Source organism: Phyllostomus discolor, chromosome 8 (genome assembly GCF_004126475.2).
Source record: "Phyllostomus discolor isolate MPI-MPIP mPhyDis1 chromosome 8, mPhyDis1.pri.v3, whole genome shotgun sequence".
Lineage (NCBI taxonomy): Eukaryota > Metazoa > Chordata > Mammalia > Chiroptera > Phyllostomidae > Phyllostomus > Phyllostomus discolor.
The window spans coordinates 48,393,694-48,410,290 of record NC_040910.2 but is presented as its reverse complement, the minus strand read 5'-3'; the positions used below and the strand labels follow the sequence as shown (position 1 = coordinate 48,410,290).

The following is a 16,597-nucleotide window of genomic DNA, read 5'->3' as shown; positions in this document are numbered from 1 at the left end:
AGCATCTCCCCAAACTTCTCTCTGGGGTTCACATCCTATTAAGGACACTGGCCCAGGTCTCACCTGGGTGCTGCCCTGGTCTCCTGCTTCCTCCATTTGCGACAGCCTCAGGGTGTTAAAACAATCAATCAGACCCTAACATGCTGCCCACCCTTTGCCCCCTGTCACCTCACCTCTTCCTGCCCTGTCAGCCTCCTCTGCTCTTTAAACTGCTTGACTCACCCCCACCTCAGGGCTTTTGTGTGCAGCGCCCTCTGCCTCAGACCCCAGCTGGGTGGGTCCTGGCCTCTGCCCAGTCCCACCGAGCCCTGGCCTGTGCCTGCCCTGTCAGCTGGTCTTCTTTGCTCTCCATGACGGGCAGATGGCGAGGCATGCCCTCTGGCAGGCCCAGTCACCTGGTTCGCACTGTTGCTAGAGCAGAGTGTAGGGCACGAGACCCATAGTCGGGGCCTTTGCCCTTCCCAAGGTCTCCTGGGAGAAATGCCATGAGGAGAACTCCACCTTTGTCTGGAACAACTTCATGGCTTCCTTCCTGGACAGACCCAGCCCAGTTGTCTTCCCTGAGTGTAAAATTAATGACTCCAGGTGCCCAGCATGCATCTACACATGCCACAGAGGGCTAAATGCAGGCCTGGGGAGCCAGGGTGCTGCCAGGCTCTCAAGAGAGCGGGTCCGGAGCCTGCTGAGACCCTTGTGTGACCTGAGTCCTCCTCTGTGCTGTCACCCTTTGGGTCTTGAATCTCCTGCAGCCTGTCTGAGGAGGGCCAATGCTATACAGGCTTCCGGAACTTTCTGCCCCTCCCCATCTGGGCCCTCTCACCTCCCCGCCCTCATCTCCCCCACAAGGCCATGACTTTCGGTAAGTGACAGCTGCTCAGGAAGCACAGGGGCCCACACAGGAAAGAGCCCAGTGGGACTTTCCTTCCACTGCCACTGGCTCTGCCTTCCGATTGTTGGCCCAGGGTCCCCACCTGCCAGGTAAGATCTGGTGGTGCCACAGGGCTCTGGCCGGGCTCAGGGTGGGTGGGCGGTTGTGTCTGGCAGTGTCAGAGCCGGTGGAGGGTAATGTGACTGCGAAGGCAAGTTTGCCTTCCAGGCCTCTGAGGAAAGCTGCTAGACAGATGTGAGCTTGGATGGCTGGCTCTAGTGGCCCCTGGCAAAGCACTCTGGCATCTGGGCCTCAACTGTCTAATATAAAACGAGGCTTCACTTTCTCGGCTCTAGAGACCTGAACGAATCACTGTGCACTTGCCTGTAGGGAGCTCAGGACTCCTGGGGAAACGGTTCCCAACCCTGACCCTCCTGGTCCCCAGGCCAGAAAAGAGAGTGACCAGCCATTCTGGGATGTGGGGATTTTGGTTTAAAACAGGGGCATTTTTTGGGGCCCCAAACTCTGGGTTTTCACCTCTGACTTGCCCTTTTTTTACTTTCGATATTCAACAATCATGTTGTTGTTTAGGATTTATTTTAACAGATGATGTGCTATGTTGATTCCGTTTATAGAAAAGTGCAAAGACTGGCAAGATCAGGTTGGCTGTTAGAAATAGGACAGTGGTCCCCTCTGTGAGGAGTGACAGGGGTCCCTGGGCCCCTGAGGCTGTTACCATTATTGGCCTGGGAGCTAGTGACACAGAGGTGTCCCTAGGGGAAAGTTCTTCCCCACCTTCCCTCACAGTAGCCACTAAACCACCATGCCAGGGGACCTTCCTGTGTGGTTTAGCTGGCATTTGTTGAGTGCTCACTGGGCATATTGCCAAGAATTGGGTCAGTTACTGTGGATTAAATGCCCTGACACATCGGGTGGGCTCAGAGGCCCACCTCACTGAGGCAGGCAGGGCGTCAGGCCATTTCACAACTGACGGAGTTGAGCCCCACTGTTGGGAGCCCAGCTAGGCTCAGATAGCCAGGACGTGGTGGGGCTGGGATTTGAACCCAGAGCCTGGGGTCTTCATCTACTTCAGCCCCAGGCTTATATTCTGGGTGCATTAAAAATGGATTAATGGTCCTGGCTGGTGTGGCTCAGGATTGAATGCCAGGTTGTGAACCAAAGGGTTGCTGGTTTGATTCCTAGTCAGGGCACACGCCAGGTTGCAGGCCAGGTCCCCAGTGGGGAGCATGCGCGGGGCAGGGGGGGGGTGCCTCCACACATTGATGTTTCTCTCCCTCTCTTTCTCACTCCCTCCCCCTGTCTCTGAAAAGTAAATAAATAAAACCCTTTAAAAATGCATTAATGCTCTCCTCTCCCACCCACATCCCCTACTACTGTTTTGCAATATAGTTTTTTACCCAACATTCTCTTTGTATCTTCTTAATTCAGGTCAGTTTAAGTGGATCTTGTCCTCCTCCCCTGCTTTTCCTCACTGGGTTCCTCTGAACCCAGAGCGAGGCCAACCTCTCGCTGGGCCCAGCCAGGGGCCCTGAGCTCTGGGGTTCCCCAGGGGTCACCTTGAGAGAACTGGAAGTTGGTATGTGTCAAACGCTGTGAATAAAGAGGGTATTTTCCTCCTGGACTTCTTGTTCTGGGGGCCTGAACAGGAAGCTCTGGGGGCTCGGTGATGCAGACAGAGAGGGCAGTGGGGCCTCGGGGGGCAGACATCCCTCTTGGCAGAGTCAGCCATACTGGGTCTGTCCCCAGGGCATGAATCACATCAGATGCAGAAGCGTCCAGCCCCAAGTGCTTGAGTACCCTCTTCCACCACCACCGCCCCCATGCCCCCACAGGGAGTGACCGCCACCCTTACTCCTGTCAAACCCTTATGTGCGAAAGCTGAAAGCTAGTACCCATCTGCTTCCTGTTTGGCAAATCTGTACATCTGTGATCAATTGCTCCTGTCTGCCTGAGGCCGGGGCTGAGCTGGAGGATAAGTGTAGAGGCTGCAGATTGACCGGAGATGTCTGCCTTGGGCACTAACAAGAGTATTTGGTATGAATTCAGACGAATGTGGGTGCCGAGTATCTTCCAGCCCTCAGCACAGCTCTCACCTGAGAACTTGTGGCTCCTCAACCACCTCACACACTCAACCCTCTCTCTCTCCCTCTGTCCCTCTCTTTCTCCAGCTGAATGCCTACCTCACCCAGCAGTGTCTCTGTTCCTCCCCAACTCCACCCCATCCGGGCCCAAGAGCTTTGTAGTCTCGCCCCTCTGCCCGGAACTGAGGGTCTGTCTCTCTGTCCAGACAGGCTGCACACATGGCGCCTCCGAGTGAGGAGACGCCCCTGATCTCTCAGCGATCTTGCAGCCTCTCGTCTTCAGAGGCTGGTGCCTTGCATGTGCTGCTGCCCCCTCGGGGTCCTGGGCCCCCTCAGCGCCTCTCCTTCTCCTTTGGGGACCACTCGGCTGAAGAACTGTGTGTTCAGGCTGCTAAGGCCAGTGGTGAGTGGGTCCTTAAAATGCTGGGTCAGAGGGTTGGGTCAGGTAGGGGTCTGGGTTGGGAGCTAGATAGCTGCCAACCCGAGTCAGCCTTGGAGCTGAGGCTTTGAGGGATAAGCAGGAGTTTGGTAAGGGAAGAGAGTGCAGAGGGGATGGCACATGCAAAGACTCAGAGGTGTGATAGCACAGGAGGGAAAGCAGCTGATCATCCCTCCAGGTAAAGTGTACAGTGGAAAGAGGTGCTCTGGGGAGAGGGGTAGGGAGCCCTGAGAAGATGGCGAGCAGGGGTGGGACATAGTGTCATACCTAAAGGTGACAAAGAGCCCTGTGGCAATGGGTGGGGGCTGCAGAGGACGGATGGAGACAGCAAGAGGGAGCTGATGGGGGTGTCCCCTCAGGCATCCTGCCCGTGTACCACTCCCTCTTTGCTCTGGCTGTGGAGGACCTGTCCTGCTGGTTTCCCCCGAGCCACATCTTCTCCGTGGAGGATGTGGGCACCCAGGTCCTCGTCTACAGGCTCCGGTAGGAAGCACTTCCCCCTACCCCCTGCAGGTGTGGGTTAGAGGGTACTGCAATGGGATGTCTTTCACTGAGGGCTTAGGAAATGGGAATTTAAAACAGAGATCCTACAATGTATTATCTCCCTGTACCTGCCAGTGGGTGCCCCAGGGAGGGTGTGATTACTGCCCATTTCACAGATAAGGAAACTAAGGCCAGAGAGGGTAGGTGGCTTGCCTGGTCACACAGCAATTCATTGGTACACCCTGGGCTCTGTGAGGTCTTGGCAAGGTCCTCTACTGCCCACTCCAAGGTTCTGCCCTCCCCTACACAGCTTTTACTTCCCCAACTGGTTTGGGTTAGACAAGTGTCACCGATTCGGGCTTCGAAAGGACTTGGCCAGTGCCATCCTTGACCTGCCAGTCCTGGAGCACCTATTCGCCCAGGTAGGGGTCTGTGTAGGGCTGGGCCCAGGGCTGGTGGTCCACAGAGCAACCTCAGGGGTGGCCTTGGCTGACCCTCCCTGTGGCAACCCAGGGATGGAGGGCAACCCAGGGATGGCGGTCAGCCCAGGGGTGGGAGTCTGCAAGGCAACTTCAGCGCTCACTATCGGGCTATGACTGGCCCCCAGCACCGCAATGACCTGGTGAGCGGCCGTCTCCCCGTGGGCCTTAGCCTCAAGGAGCAGGGCGAATGTCTCAGCCTGGCTGTGCTGGACCTGGCCCGGATGGCCTGTGAGCAGGCCCAGAGACCAGAGGAGCTGCTGAAGACCATCAGGTGAGGGCCTGGAGGCTGTGGTGCCCAGCTGCTACCTGGGAATGAGCAAACATGGCTCCACTAGGGCATCCCAGAGCCCAGCAACCCCGTAGCGCTCCCCACTTGCAAGCCTGCATTGTGTCCATGTGGCCCAGGCCTCTCAACCCAGGTCCACACCCCACTGGGGTTCCAGGGCCCTGGCTTCTGCCCCTAAATGGCCTGCCCATGTCCCTGTCTGTCCTGTGGGCCCCAGTGGCCCTCCTCACACTGAGGCCCTGACACCATGCATGTCCCTGAGTGTGTCTCCATGTCCACTTCATGCCCTTCAGGGAGGCCACGCTACAGCCCCTCAACTACAGCCTGAGTTGATGTATGTCCCTGTCAGTCCCAGCGGGGTGACTCCTTCCCATACTGAGAGTCCACTCCCCCCACTCGCAGCTACAAGACCTGCCTGCCTCCCAGCCTGCGCGACCTGATCCAGGGCCTGGGCTTTGTTACACGGAGGCGAATCCGGAGGAGGGTGCGCCAGGTCCTGGGCCGTGTGGCTGCCTGTCAGGTTGACAGGCACTCACTCATGGTCAAGTACATCATGGACCTGGAGCGACTGGACCCCTCCAGGGCCACTGAGACCTTCGTCGTGGGCATCCCCGGCGTTGCTGGTGGTCAGGATACGGCAGGGCTCCTCCGCATATCTGGTGGTAGCGGCATTGCCTGGAGCCCAGGAACACAGGAGGTGCCTGGCAGATGCTGGGAGGGGCCAACCGTGGAGGCGGGGCCTAGAAGGGAGGGTTAGGAAAGTGGGCGGGGCTGAGGGGTGGGGGCTGGTTGGACTGGCGGAGTTCGCTGCCTGCAGGGCTAACTGATGGTATAGAGAAGAGGCAGGATTAAGAGAGGAGGCGGGGCTTCCGACTGGACCAAGAGAAGTGGGGAGATAACGTGGAGCTAAGTGGGGGAGGGGCTCAGGGAAGACACCCACTGAGAGAAAGGGGAGGGTTTTGGCAGGGTTGCCGCGGGAAAAATTGGGGGATGGGCGGGAGAGGGCTTTAGAGGGGTGGGGCTTGGCAGGGGTGAGGTGGGAAAGAATGGGCGGGGCCTGGATGAAAGGGGCAGGGCTCATGGTCGGGTTGGTGGGATCCAGGCTTCTAAGGGTTTGGGGGCTCCGAGGAAGTGGACCCCTACCCTCTGCCCTCATCCTCCTTCCCAGGTCTTCCAGCCTTTCTGCGATTTTCCAGAAATCGTGGATATCAGCATCAAGCAGGCGCCGCGCGTTGGCCCGGCTGGGGAACACCGTCTGGTCACCGTCACCAGGACAGACAACCAGATCCTGGTGGGTGTTAGACCCCTCCTCTCCCGGCCTCCCCGTGGGCGAGTACCGCAAGGGGAGCTAACGTGGCCCCTTGTAGGAGGCTGAGTTCCCGGGGCTGCCAGGAGCGTTGTCCTTCGTGGCACTGGTCGACGGCTACTTCCGGCTGACCACTGACTCCCGGCACTACTTCTGCAAGGAGGTGGCGCCTCCGCGGCTTCTGGAGGAGGTGGCGCAGCAGTGCCACGGCCCTATCACGTAAGGACCGACCTCCAGGTCTGCCTTCAGCAGCCAGAAACACCCAGGCCCAAATCCTGGTCACTCCCCTTCTTGGAGCCTCAATGTCCTCGCCTCCTAGGAGCCCTGGACAAGGGGTCAAGGACTCGAACAGCGGCTGGTGTATAGTCAGCGCTTAGAGTCTAGGGTCCCACTTCTGCTGCCCAGAGCAGCCTCTTCCCTCCCTCTTACTCCCGGGGTTCCAGGGCCATTTCTTCTTGTTTATTCTCCTAGGCAGAAACCCATCTTTTGACCCAGTTTTTATATCAGGGAGGGAGGGAATGTTACCAGGTGATGGTCCTAGGCTTCAGAGACTAGAATTAGAACCCAGGCCTGGCTTGATTTCTCTGCCTCCATCTCTTGGATTTGGAATTTCTGTTCTCTCTCACCTTTCCCCAAGCTTGGATTTTGCCATCAACAAGCTCAAGGCTGAGGGATCCCTTCCTGGCTCCTATGTGCTCCGTCGCAGCCCCCAGGATTTCAACAGCTTCCTCCTCACTGTTTGTGTCCAGGTCGGTCCACCACTAGGAGCCAGGAGGGCAGGGAGGGCTTCCTAGAGAAGGTGAGATTTGAAAAATGTGTGAGCATTTGCTTCCTGAAGAAGGGAAGGGAAAGGACATTCCCAGTGGAGGGGAACAGCATATATGCAAAGGCCTGGAGATCAGAATGATCCTGTGGTGCTTAAGGAAGAGGGAGTGAGGGGGAGGGAGGGTGCTGCCTACTCCGGCTCAGGGACCTCTCCTCCTTGCAGACCCCCCTGGGCCCCGATTACAAGGGCTGCCTCATCCGGTGTGACCCCACAGGAGCCTTCTCCCTGGCTGGCCTCAGCCGACCCCACAGCAGTCTTCGAGAGCTCCTGGCAGCCTGCCTGGATGGTGGGCTGCATGTAGACGGGGTTGCACTGAACCTCACCTTCTGTTGCACCCCTAGACCCAAAGGTGAGCCCACCTTCTCCCCTGAGCTGAGCAGTTGGTCTGGGGCCCCATCGTTCTCTTTGTGACACCACGTAAGTGGCAAGACACGGAAAATGCAGGTCAAGGTGTTTTAGGGAAGAAAAGTTGACTTACTGGCTTGTGGGTTATAGTGCTGCCCTCAGGCACAGCTGAACCCAGAATTGGAATCTGGGGATGCTGCTAGCATTCAGTCTCCCCTCATCTTTTGCCTTTCCCTCTGGATGAGTCTCACTCAGACAAGCCCCTGGGATGGGACAGCCCTGAGGTGTGGGTTCTGGGTCTCCCGGAATCCCTGGCAGCACTGAGACCTGGTTGCCCGTACTGCTGGTTGCTCATCCCGGGGCCCCTGCAGGGTTCCTTCCCTCTCTGTCTCACTCCCGCACCCCCCACCCTGGTTCTACCTGTAGTCTCCATTCAAGTAAACTACATATCCTGGAGTTTTCATCTCAGGGTTGGCTTCCAGGGGAGACCCCAAACTAAGACAGAGTGAGGGCCTTTCACCTCTGACTTCTGGTTTTCTCTCTTTACCCCCTCATCATAGAAAAGTCCAATCTGATTGTGGTCCGGAGAGGTTGCAGTCCACCCACATCATCCCCGGTTCAGCCCCACTCGGGATGCCAGCTGAGTCAGATGACATTTCACAAGATCCCTGTGGATAGCCTGGAGTGGGTAAGGGCCGCAGGGAATGGGGGTGGGGGGACCTCGGTTGGAGTCCAGAGGCCTGGTCTGCATCCATGTCTGCTGTGTGGCCCTGGGCCTGTGATGTAATCTCTGTGCTTCTGTTGCATCGTCTGTAACATGGGGCCAGTGTCTGTGTATTACTCAGGCCGGTGGGGGGCCAGAATCCCACAGGAGCCCCCTTATTGGCCTCTCCCGTTGTCCCCTCACCCCCCTAGCACGAGAACCTGGGTCACGGATCCTTCACCAAGATTTACCGGGGCTGTCGCCACGAGTCCGTGGACGGGGAACCTCGGAAGACGGAGGTGCTGCTCAAAGTGTTAGATGCGAAACACAAGAACTGCACAGAGGTGAGCAGATGGGGACCAGGAGTTTGTGGTCAGGGCTGGCTGGAGAGAGTGTCGTGGGGTCAGAGACATTTAAAAATACAGAAATGGTGAACAAGGGCTGGACGGTGATGTAGTTCACCATCCTCAAATGATGAACTGCAGAAGGGCTGGAGAATGTGGATGCAGATGGAGAGTACCCCAGCCTGTGGGAACAGCCAGTGCAAGGGTCCTGAGGCAGGACTGGGGGTGGCAGATGTAAGGGACAGTGAGGAGGCCAGGGGGCCAGAGAGGCATGAACGAAGGACAGGGGAATGATGTAGATGGAGGCAGCGGGGGGCTGGGCCACACAGGGGAAGGACTGAGCCTTTCTCAACCCCCAAATCTCCCACTTACCTGTGAAAGACTCGAGGTGGACTACAGTGGCCACTTCCAGCCGCTGTCAGAAAATTATGATACAGAGGGCTGTGTGCACTCACGGTGGGCTCCAGGGCCAGAGAAGGTTGGGGCCAGGTCTCCTCCTGGGGCAGGTTTACGAGCAGCAAGTTTGGGGTCTCTGGTTGGACCCTGGAGTGGGAGGAACCCATGCATCTTCTCTCCCTCCTGGCCTTCCCAGTCATTCCTGGAAGCGGCGAGCTTGATGAGCCAAGTGTCATACCAGCATCTCGTGTTGCTCCATGGCGTGTGCATGGCCGGAGACAGTGAGAGACCCCATGCCCCACCCCTGCTCTGCCCCACCGAGTCTATCCATGGCAGCATTAGAAGTACTCACACAGGGGCAAGCACCCTATCCGTACACCCTTCAGATGTCACTCCTTGGGCAGCAGCTCCAGGCTCCTGCCAATACCCAGCCCCCAGAGCCATCTCAAGCCTGATCCGGGTTCCAATGTTCCTTCACCGTGTACCCCCTCTGCAACTTTGTAAGGGGCACAAAGTCTCCATTCCATGCATTTTGTTCAGCCTACTATGTGTCAGGAGTTGGGGGCACAGCAGAGAGTGTGACAGGCTGGCAGGTGATTGATAAGAGATCATGTGTGATGGGGACAGCCTGGGGGTGAGGCCATGGTTCTGGGAAGGTGAGGATAAGTAGGAATTAGGGAAGAAAAGGAAGGGGGGTGTTCTAGGCAGACGACATGAAACATACAAAGAGCTGGAAGGGGCATACGAAGAGCTCAGAACCCTCCAGGCATTTCAGGAAGACAGTTCTGAGATGGGAGGTGGGGAGGCGGAGAGGTGAATAGGGTAAGGAAGAGGAGGGGCAGGGAAGGGAACAGTGAGAGCAGAGTGACTCAGGAGGGTGAAGCGGGGGCAGATTCTCTGGCATGCAATGCAGTCTAGCCTCCCAACCCTGCCCCTCCCTGTGCTGTCCCCAGGCATCATGGTGCAGGAGTTTGTACACCTGGGAGCACTGGACACATACCTGCGTAAGTGCGGCCATCTGGTGCCAGCCAGCTGGAAGCTGCAGGTGATCAAACAGCTGGCCTATGCCCTCAACTATCTGGTGAGCACTCCTCTGTCTGCGTCATCCTCCGTTCAGAGAGAGGAGGTGCGGGGTGGGCTCTGTAGCAGGGATAGCAGTTTGGCAAAGGAGGGTATTCCAGACTTGAGGGAACAGCGTATGTACAGGATCAGAGATATAAGAGCAGGAGAGAGGAAGAGCTGGTTATCTGTGGATCTCGGGGAGTAGTGAGCAATGAGACCGGGCAGAGGGAAGGCTTCCCAAAGAGCTGGGGCCTTGAAGGTTTAGTAGGAGTTCATCAGGAGGAAGAAGGGAGCAGGGCACGTCGGGCTGAGAGAACAGCCTCGGCAAAGACCTGCAGTGGGAATATTCCATGTCTGGGGCACATCGGGCAGTTCAATTGGCAGGAGACCAGAGTGGGGAAATGGAAGAGAGCTCACAGGAAGAATGAATAAGGGCTGGATTTAAAAAGGCCTTGAATGCCAGGCTGAGGGCTTTTTACTTTATCTTGAAGGCAATGGGGAGCCACAGGGTGAGAGAACAGTATTTGAGCAGGGGAAGACATAGCCAGGTCATAGGGGGTGGACTGGAAGAGGCCAGACAGGCTGCCACTAATCTAGGGAAGATTCTGGAGTGCGGTGTGAGCAGTACCAGGTGGGCAGTGAAGTATGTGTAGGAGTTTACCAGCCAGCGTGTTCTCTCATCAAACCCTCCCTCGCATTTCCTTATCCCTGGCCCACTTAGGAGGACAAAGGTCTCACCCATGGCAATGTCTCAGCCCGTAAGGTGCTCTTGGCCCGAGAGGGGTCTGACGGGAGCCTACCCTTCATCAAGCTGAGTGACCCTGGTGTCAGTCCCACTGTGCTAAGCCTCGAGAGTGAGTGAAGAGGGCTGGCGGATGGAGGGTCCTTGTGGGGCAAGGAAGTGATCCCTGATGCCATCATCACCCCTGCCCTCCGCCAGTGCTCACTGACAGGATCCCCTGGGTGGCCCCTGAATGTCTCCAGGAGGCCCGGACCCTTGGCTTGGAAGCTGACAAGTGGGGCTTCGGTGCCACAGTCTGGGAGGTGTTCAGTGGAGTCACAATGCCAATCAGTTCCATGGACCCTGCCAAGGTCAGAGTCCCCCTTTGACAGAGGGGTAGACTAAAGTTCAACTTGGGGAGCATGGGTGGGTCTGGGAAGGCCTCTGAGGATGCACCAGGGGTGACCAGCTCCTCCTCCCACCCTCAGAAGCTCCAGTTTTATGAGGAGCGGCAGCAGCTGCCTGCCCCCAAGTGGATGGAGCTGGCCCTGCTGATCCAACAGTGCATGACCTACGAGCCAAGCCACAGGCCCTCCTTTCGTGCTGTCATCCGGGACCTGAACAACCTTATTACGTCAGGTGCGCCCTGGGCCAGGCAGGGTGGGCAGGACCTGCATGTGGTACTGGGCCCAGTGGGAGCAGAGCCCAGCCTGTGTGCCTGACACAATTGGAGTGCTTGTGACTGCAGTCGTCAGCATGGCCTTGACAGCTGCTATAATAAAAAGGCCCCTAAGCTCAGGGTTGTACATGATGGTGTTTAGTTCTCAGTCAATGAAGGTGAACAGGTCAACAGGCACCTCTTCCTTTGTGGTTCCACTCTGTTGGATCCTCTGTAGACAAGAGAAAGAGCGGGGAGGGTGGACCAGGCCTGCAGGGGCACTCAGCAAATCTCCTCCATCTGCCTGAGTGCCATCATGTGACCACAGCTCACAGCAATGGGGTCTGGGAAGGCCCTTTGGTCTCCATAGCAATGTGTAGTTGCACAGGGTGCACACTGCCTAAGGCACCTTTTCAGCCCTGTAAAGTACCCTTTGGTTCGCAGTGGCCCTGCCGTAAGGCACAGAGAGGGTAAGCATGCAGATCGAGGTCACATAGCAAATCAGCTTAAGGCCCAATGCATTGTACACTCACTGCCTGTGGCCCCCAGATTATGAACTCCTCTCGGACCCCACACCTGGTGCCCTGGCGCCCCGCGATGGGCTGTGGAATGGCGCCCAGCTCTATGCCTGCCAGGACCCTACCATCTTTGAGGAGAGACACCTTAAGTACATTTCACAGCTGGGCAAGGTGCGGTGGGCTGGGCTGGGCTGGGCTGAGTTGGGCAGGGTGGCACCCAGACACATGGACACCAGCCCCACTGTCCCTCAGGGCAACTTTGGCAGTGTGGAACTGTGCCGCTATGACCCGCTGGGAGACAACACAGGAGCCCTGGTGGCTGTGAAGCAGCTGCAGCACAGCGGGCCAGACCAGCAGAGGGACTTCCAGCGGGAGATCCAGATCCTCAAAGCCCTGCACAGTGACTTTATCGTCAAGTATCGTGGTGTCAGCTATGGCCCAGGTGCAACCCCTCCCAAATGGGTACTTTTCAAACCCCACATGGCCATCCTCCCACAGCATGGGTCATTACATGGTATCAGTGAATCAATGTATATAACAGAAAGTACTCAAGAGACATCAGCAATGTGTTGTTGCTTTTCCATTTTATAGAGAACAATACTGAGTCCCAGTCCCACTCTGGACTAGAGGAAGAATGAGGAGGGGAGCAGACAGCGTGTCGTGCCCCGCTCCCTTGGTGACTCCTCTATCCTCCCCTGCCACTTAGGCCGCCAGAGTCTGAGACTTGTCATGGAATACCTGCCCAGCGGCTGCCTGCGTGACTTCCTGCAGCGGCACCGCACACGCCTGGATGCCAGCCGCCTGCTCCTCTACGCCTCGCAGATCTGCAAGGTGAGGGGCGGAAGCTCTGGGACCTATGGAGCCGAGCTGGCTAGCCTGGGATAGGAGTCTTCCTGGAGTCCTGGGGAAAGCTGAAGGTTGACGTTTGGGGGTTCAGGTCAGGTTAGAAATGGGATTGAGTTAGGGCTAAGGTCCGGACTGGATTGCAGGATGGGACGGGGTGGGCTTAGGCTTGGGGTCTGGGTTGGGGTTGCAGTTAAATTCCAGGTCAGGCTCAGGGTCCTTTGCTAAGTCACCCTGGAGTCTGTACTCCATGTCTGCCCGCAGGGCATGGAGTACCTGGGCTCCCGCCGCTGTGTGCACCGCGACCTGGCAGCGCGTAACATCCTGGTGGAGAGCGAGACCCATGTCAAGATCGCTGACTTTGGCCTTGCCAAGCTGTTGCCACTGGACAAAGACTATTACGTTGTCCGGGAACCGGGCCAAAGCCCTATTTTCTGGTGGGGACCTGGCCCGGCCTCGGCCCCGCCCCTCCTCCCAGTGTACCGACCCCATTCCTCCCGACACCCAGATCCGCCCTCCGCACTGGCCTCGCCCCACAGCTGCAGCTGTCCCCCTGAACTGCGCCCTGCGCCCCCCATCCCCTTCTCTCTGGTACCCTAGCCCCTCCCTTGTTCCTACTGTTCTAACCCGGCCTCTCCTCTGTATTGTCCTTGTCCCTCCGTAGCCCCGCCCCTCCCGCGGCCCTGGCCCCCACCCAGGCCATGCCCCTCCCAGTGTACTGGCGGCATCCCTCCCCCTCCGCACTATCACCTCCTTTCTCCACAGTTACAGCCAGAGTTGACTCCCTCCACCCAAGTCCCACAGGGGCTGTCCTCAGAGTCACTCCCATCCCACAGGCAGGGAAATTGGGACCCCAGAGCTGGAGCCTGACCACCTGCCCTGGACAACTCCCCTCTCCCAAGGCTGCGCCTTCCCTGTCCTCTGCCAGGTGCTCACACCACAAGGATGCCCTCTCCCCCCCAGGTACGCGCCGGAGTCCCTCTCGGACAATATCTTCTCACGCCAGTCAGATGTCTGGAGCTTTGGGGTCGTTCTGTATGAGCTGTTCACCTACAGCGACAAGAGCTGTAGCCCCTCCGCTGTGAGTCAGCGTCCTGTGTCCCTAGCAACACTCCTCCCCGCACTGCTTTGCTGTGGCTGACCTCCTCCCCACAGGCAGCCCCTCCATCAGAGAGGACCCTCCCCTGCCCCGATGGTGATGAGCCCCTTCACTATGGCTTACCCTCCTAATCACTGACTGGCCCCTCCCCACCATCATGGAATGCTCCTTCCTCACCATGGGTGCTCCCCCTTGGCCCCAGGAGTTCCTGCGGATGATGGGATGTGAGCGAGATGTCCCGGCTCTTTGCCGCCTCCTGGACTTGCTGGCAGAGGGCCAGAGGCTGCCTGCACCTCCAGCCTGCCCTGGTGAGGTGAGCACTTGTTGGGACTGACTCAGTTTTCCACCCTGAGGTCTTGGGCAAGCCAGCTGGCCCCTCTGAGTCTCTTCACCATGTTGCCTCGTGGTTGAGAGCTCCTGCTGGGGCGAGAGGCTGAACATTTTCAGAGCCGAAGCTTACCTGTACCCAAAGTGGAAATAACAAGGCCTTGGAGGGTGAGCGATCAGAAGAGTTAACACCATCCCGTGCTCAGCTCAGAGCTCAGCACACAGTCAGCACTCAGTGCCATGGCAGGGACTCTCGTGGTTTACCATCACAACTTTTGTGTAAGTTTCTGCCATGCAATTGGTCATTCATAAATTAATTTGCTCGGGCCACAGACATTATGGAGCGCTGACTGTGTGCTGGTGTTGGAGATTCAGTAGGGTCTTCTCAGTAACCAGCAGAAGATAACAAGAACATTCTGTGGGAAAGAGATGAGCGGGGGAAGTGATGGGGGAGGGGTGGTCAGGGAGGGCCTCTTAGAGGGGGTGGCACCTGGAGAAGGAGCCCACTGATAGGGAGAGTTGGCAGGAGGGCTTTCTCAGTGGTGGACACAGCAACTGTAAAGGTCCTGGGTAGGAACAGGTGGTGGCGGGGGGTGGGCGTGTGGTGGTAAGGGAGGGCAGGAGGCAGAGGAGGGGGTGAGATTTTGTTCTAACACCCATGGGGAGCCATGGGAGGCTTTGGAGCAGAAGAAGGATGGAGTCTGAGTATATTTTAAAACTGAACAAGAGTCATGTCCTTCCTACCACTCCCTTGTGACTCTGCTGTCTCCTCACACCCACTTAGGTTCATGAGCTCATGAAGCTGTGCTGGGCTCCTAGCCCACACGACCGACCATCCTTCAGCACCCTGGGCCCCCAGCTGGATGCACTGTGGAGTGGAAGCAGGGGGTAGAATCTGGAGGCATGAGATACCCACCTTCCCTGCTTGTCTGGAGGAAGAGCTCCAGTCACTGTTACTTTTACATCTGCACAAAGACCCCTGGGTTCTGGTCTCCGTGGACTGGCTGTGTGAGTTTGGGCAGGAACTGCTCCTCTCTGGGCCTCCTGCCACATGAAGACCCCCACGAGTCAAATCACATTGCATTTTGGGGACATATCTGGCTTGTGGAGCAACAGCAGCCTTGTGGCCTTTGGAACTTGTACAGATTCAAGATAGATGCCTTAATCAGCCCGCTGAGCCCTGCTTTTAGAAGCGAGGGACCTCATTTAAGCTCTTCTCATCTTCCGTCCTCTCAGGATGTCTTCCTGTCTCATTTCCGTCAGGGACATTGTACAGCTTTAAATATATGATCTCAGGCTTCTGTTCCCCCAACCTGCTCTCACTGGAGGAGGCCAAGAGCAGCTGGTTTGGTTGGAAATTCACTTTTTGGGGGAGCAAGTGTGACTGGTACTGTGTCAGGGGTCAGAAGAGGCTCAGGTCTCTGTCCACCCTCACTGTACCGGGACCCTTTCTGTCTTGACCAGAGGTTTACACACTGATGATCCTGGAGCCTGACAGGAGCTTTTCAGCAGTTGAGGGACAGAAAGGCAATCGTGGCCGAGGGAACAGCACGGCAAGAGTGAGGAGGCTCAGAGGACAGAGTTTGTTGGAGCCCATGGTTCTGCCGCTTATTTGTTGTGTGACAGTGGGCCAGTTGCTTCCCCTCTCTGGGTAGCAGGTCCTTAGTGCTGGCCCCTCAGCTGTGCAGAGTCAGCTTCTGGAGGCTCATGCAGCTGAAGCCTGCCGCCCTCCCTCACCTGCCTGTGAGGCTTTTCCGCAGCACAGCGTGGCCTCCCTGGAAAGCTCTTACTCGTCTCTCAGAACCTCAGCACTCACCTCCCTGAAGCCTTCTGTGATGTGGTCCGGCCACTCCCTGCAAGCCCCGTACCTCCTGATCCTAGGGCTAGGGTGGCGACTGTGTTCAGCTCTGGCTCCTTCTCTGACCTGGAGGCTCTGTGGGGGCTGGGCTTGGGTGGGCACAGAGGGGACTCTGGGGTATTTGTTGAATGAATAAAGTAATTCAGTATAAGGGATGGTTTGTTGCTGGACTTGGGTGATGGGGAAACTTGGGGAAGGGTGCGAGCTGGAAAGGAATGTGGTCAGGGCCTCAGGACAGGCTGAGGAGGAGACAGCAGGGTGGGGCATTGGCTGGGGCTCATAGGGGAGAAGCCCTCCTCCCAGTCCCAGCTGGTGGCCTCGGCTCTGTCCTGGGGAGCTGATTACAGGCTTTTAGTGGGTGGAGGGAACAGGCTGTTCTGTGCAGGTTGGAGGGCAAGGCCCAGTTGGGAGGGCTAGGCTGTGGGGAGGGGTTCAAGCCTGGGAGGGCAAAGCTGGTCTCCTGTGTGCTCCTCAGGACTGCTGGAAACGTGTGGAGAGTGACAGAGAAAGATAGGGAGGGAGTGGGAGAGAGAGAGAGCAGGGAGAGATGAAGACAGATCTCTCAGCCCAGGAAAAGCAGCCTGCTTTGGTGAAAAGTGGGGAGCGAGAGAGGGGCGGTGTGGCAGGGCTGCCCCAAGCTTAAGCAAGACCAGGTTTTCAGCTCAGGCTCTCTCTGCCTTAGTTTCCTTTCTTGGTAAAACGAGGTCATAAGGCCTCCTGGGCACCAGGCTGGCACCCAGTAGGTGCTAAGCAAGTGCAGCCACCTTTAGTCTCTGCCCAGGCCAAGGAGACCCTGATGCGGGAGAGCCATCACCCGCAGCCCCAGGGCCCACCCGCCTGCAACCTTGGGCGAGTGTGGGGTCCCCTCCACGAGCCTCGGTTTCCCGTGTGCACAGTAATAACAACAAGGTTCTGGGTGCCCCCGTCGCAG

The 16,597-nt window shown here is 57.5% G+C and overlaps 1 protein-coding gene across 4 annotated transcripts; it reads left to right on the top strand.

Moving 5' to 3' along the window:
- The first annotated feature begins 757 nt into the window (after positions 1-757).
- JAK3 (Janus kinase 3) lies at positions 758-15,818 on the top strand. 4 transcript variants are annotated; one of them, XM_036032547.1, is made up of 25 exons: positions 758-978; positions 2,318-2,465; positions 3,177-3,373; positions 3,769-3,892; positions 4,203-4,314; positions 4,500-4,645; positions 5,063-5,357; positions 5,829-5,951; positions 6,028-6,185; positions 6,604-6,715; positions 6,955-7,141; positions 7,698-7,825; positions 8,053-8,184; positions 8,777-8,861; positions 9,534-9,661; positions 10,364-10,496; positions 10,583-10,734; positions 10,852-11,002; positions 11,571-11,710; positions 11,792-11,981; positions 12,246-12,370; positions 12,647-12,819; positions 13,346-13,463; positions 13,684-13,794; positions 14,593-15,818. In XM_036032547.1, the coding sequence occupies exons 3-25, from the start codon at positions 3,190-3,192 to the stop codon at positions 14,698-14,700; spliced, it is 3,315 nt and encodes a 1,104-aa protein (XP_035888440.1). In that variant the 5' UTR covers positions 758-978; positions 2,318-2,465; positions 3,177-3,189; the 3' UTR covers positions 14,701-15,818. The 4 variants fall into 4 exon arrangements, with proteins under 4 accessions (XP_035888440.1, XP_035888441.1, XP_028376386.1 ...); XM_036032548.1 differs by lacking the exon at positions 2,318-2,465 and having other exon boundaries at positions 3,181-3,373; XM_028520585.2 differs by lacking the exon at positions 2,318-2,465.
- Positions 15,819-16,597: the final 779 nt, after the last annotated feature.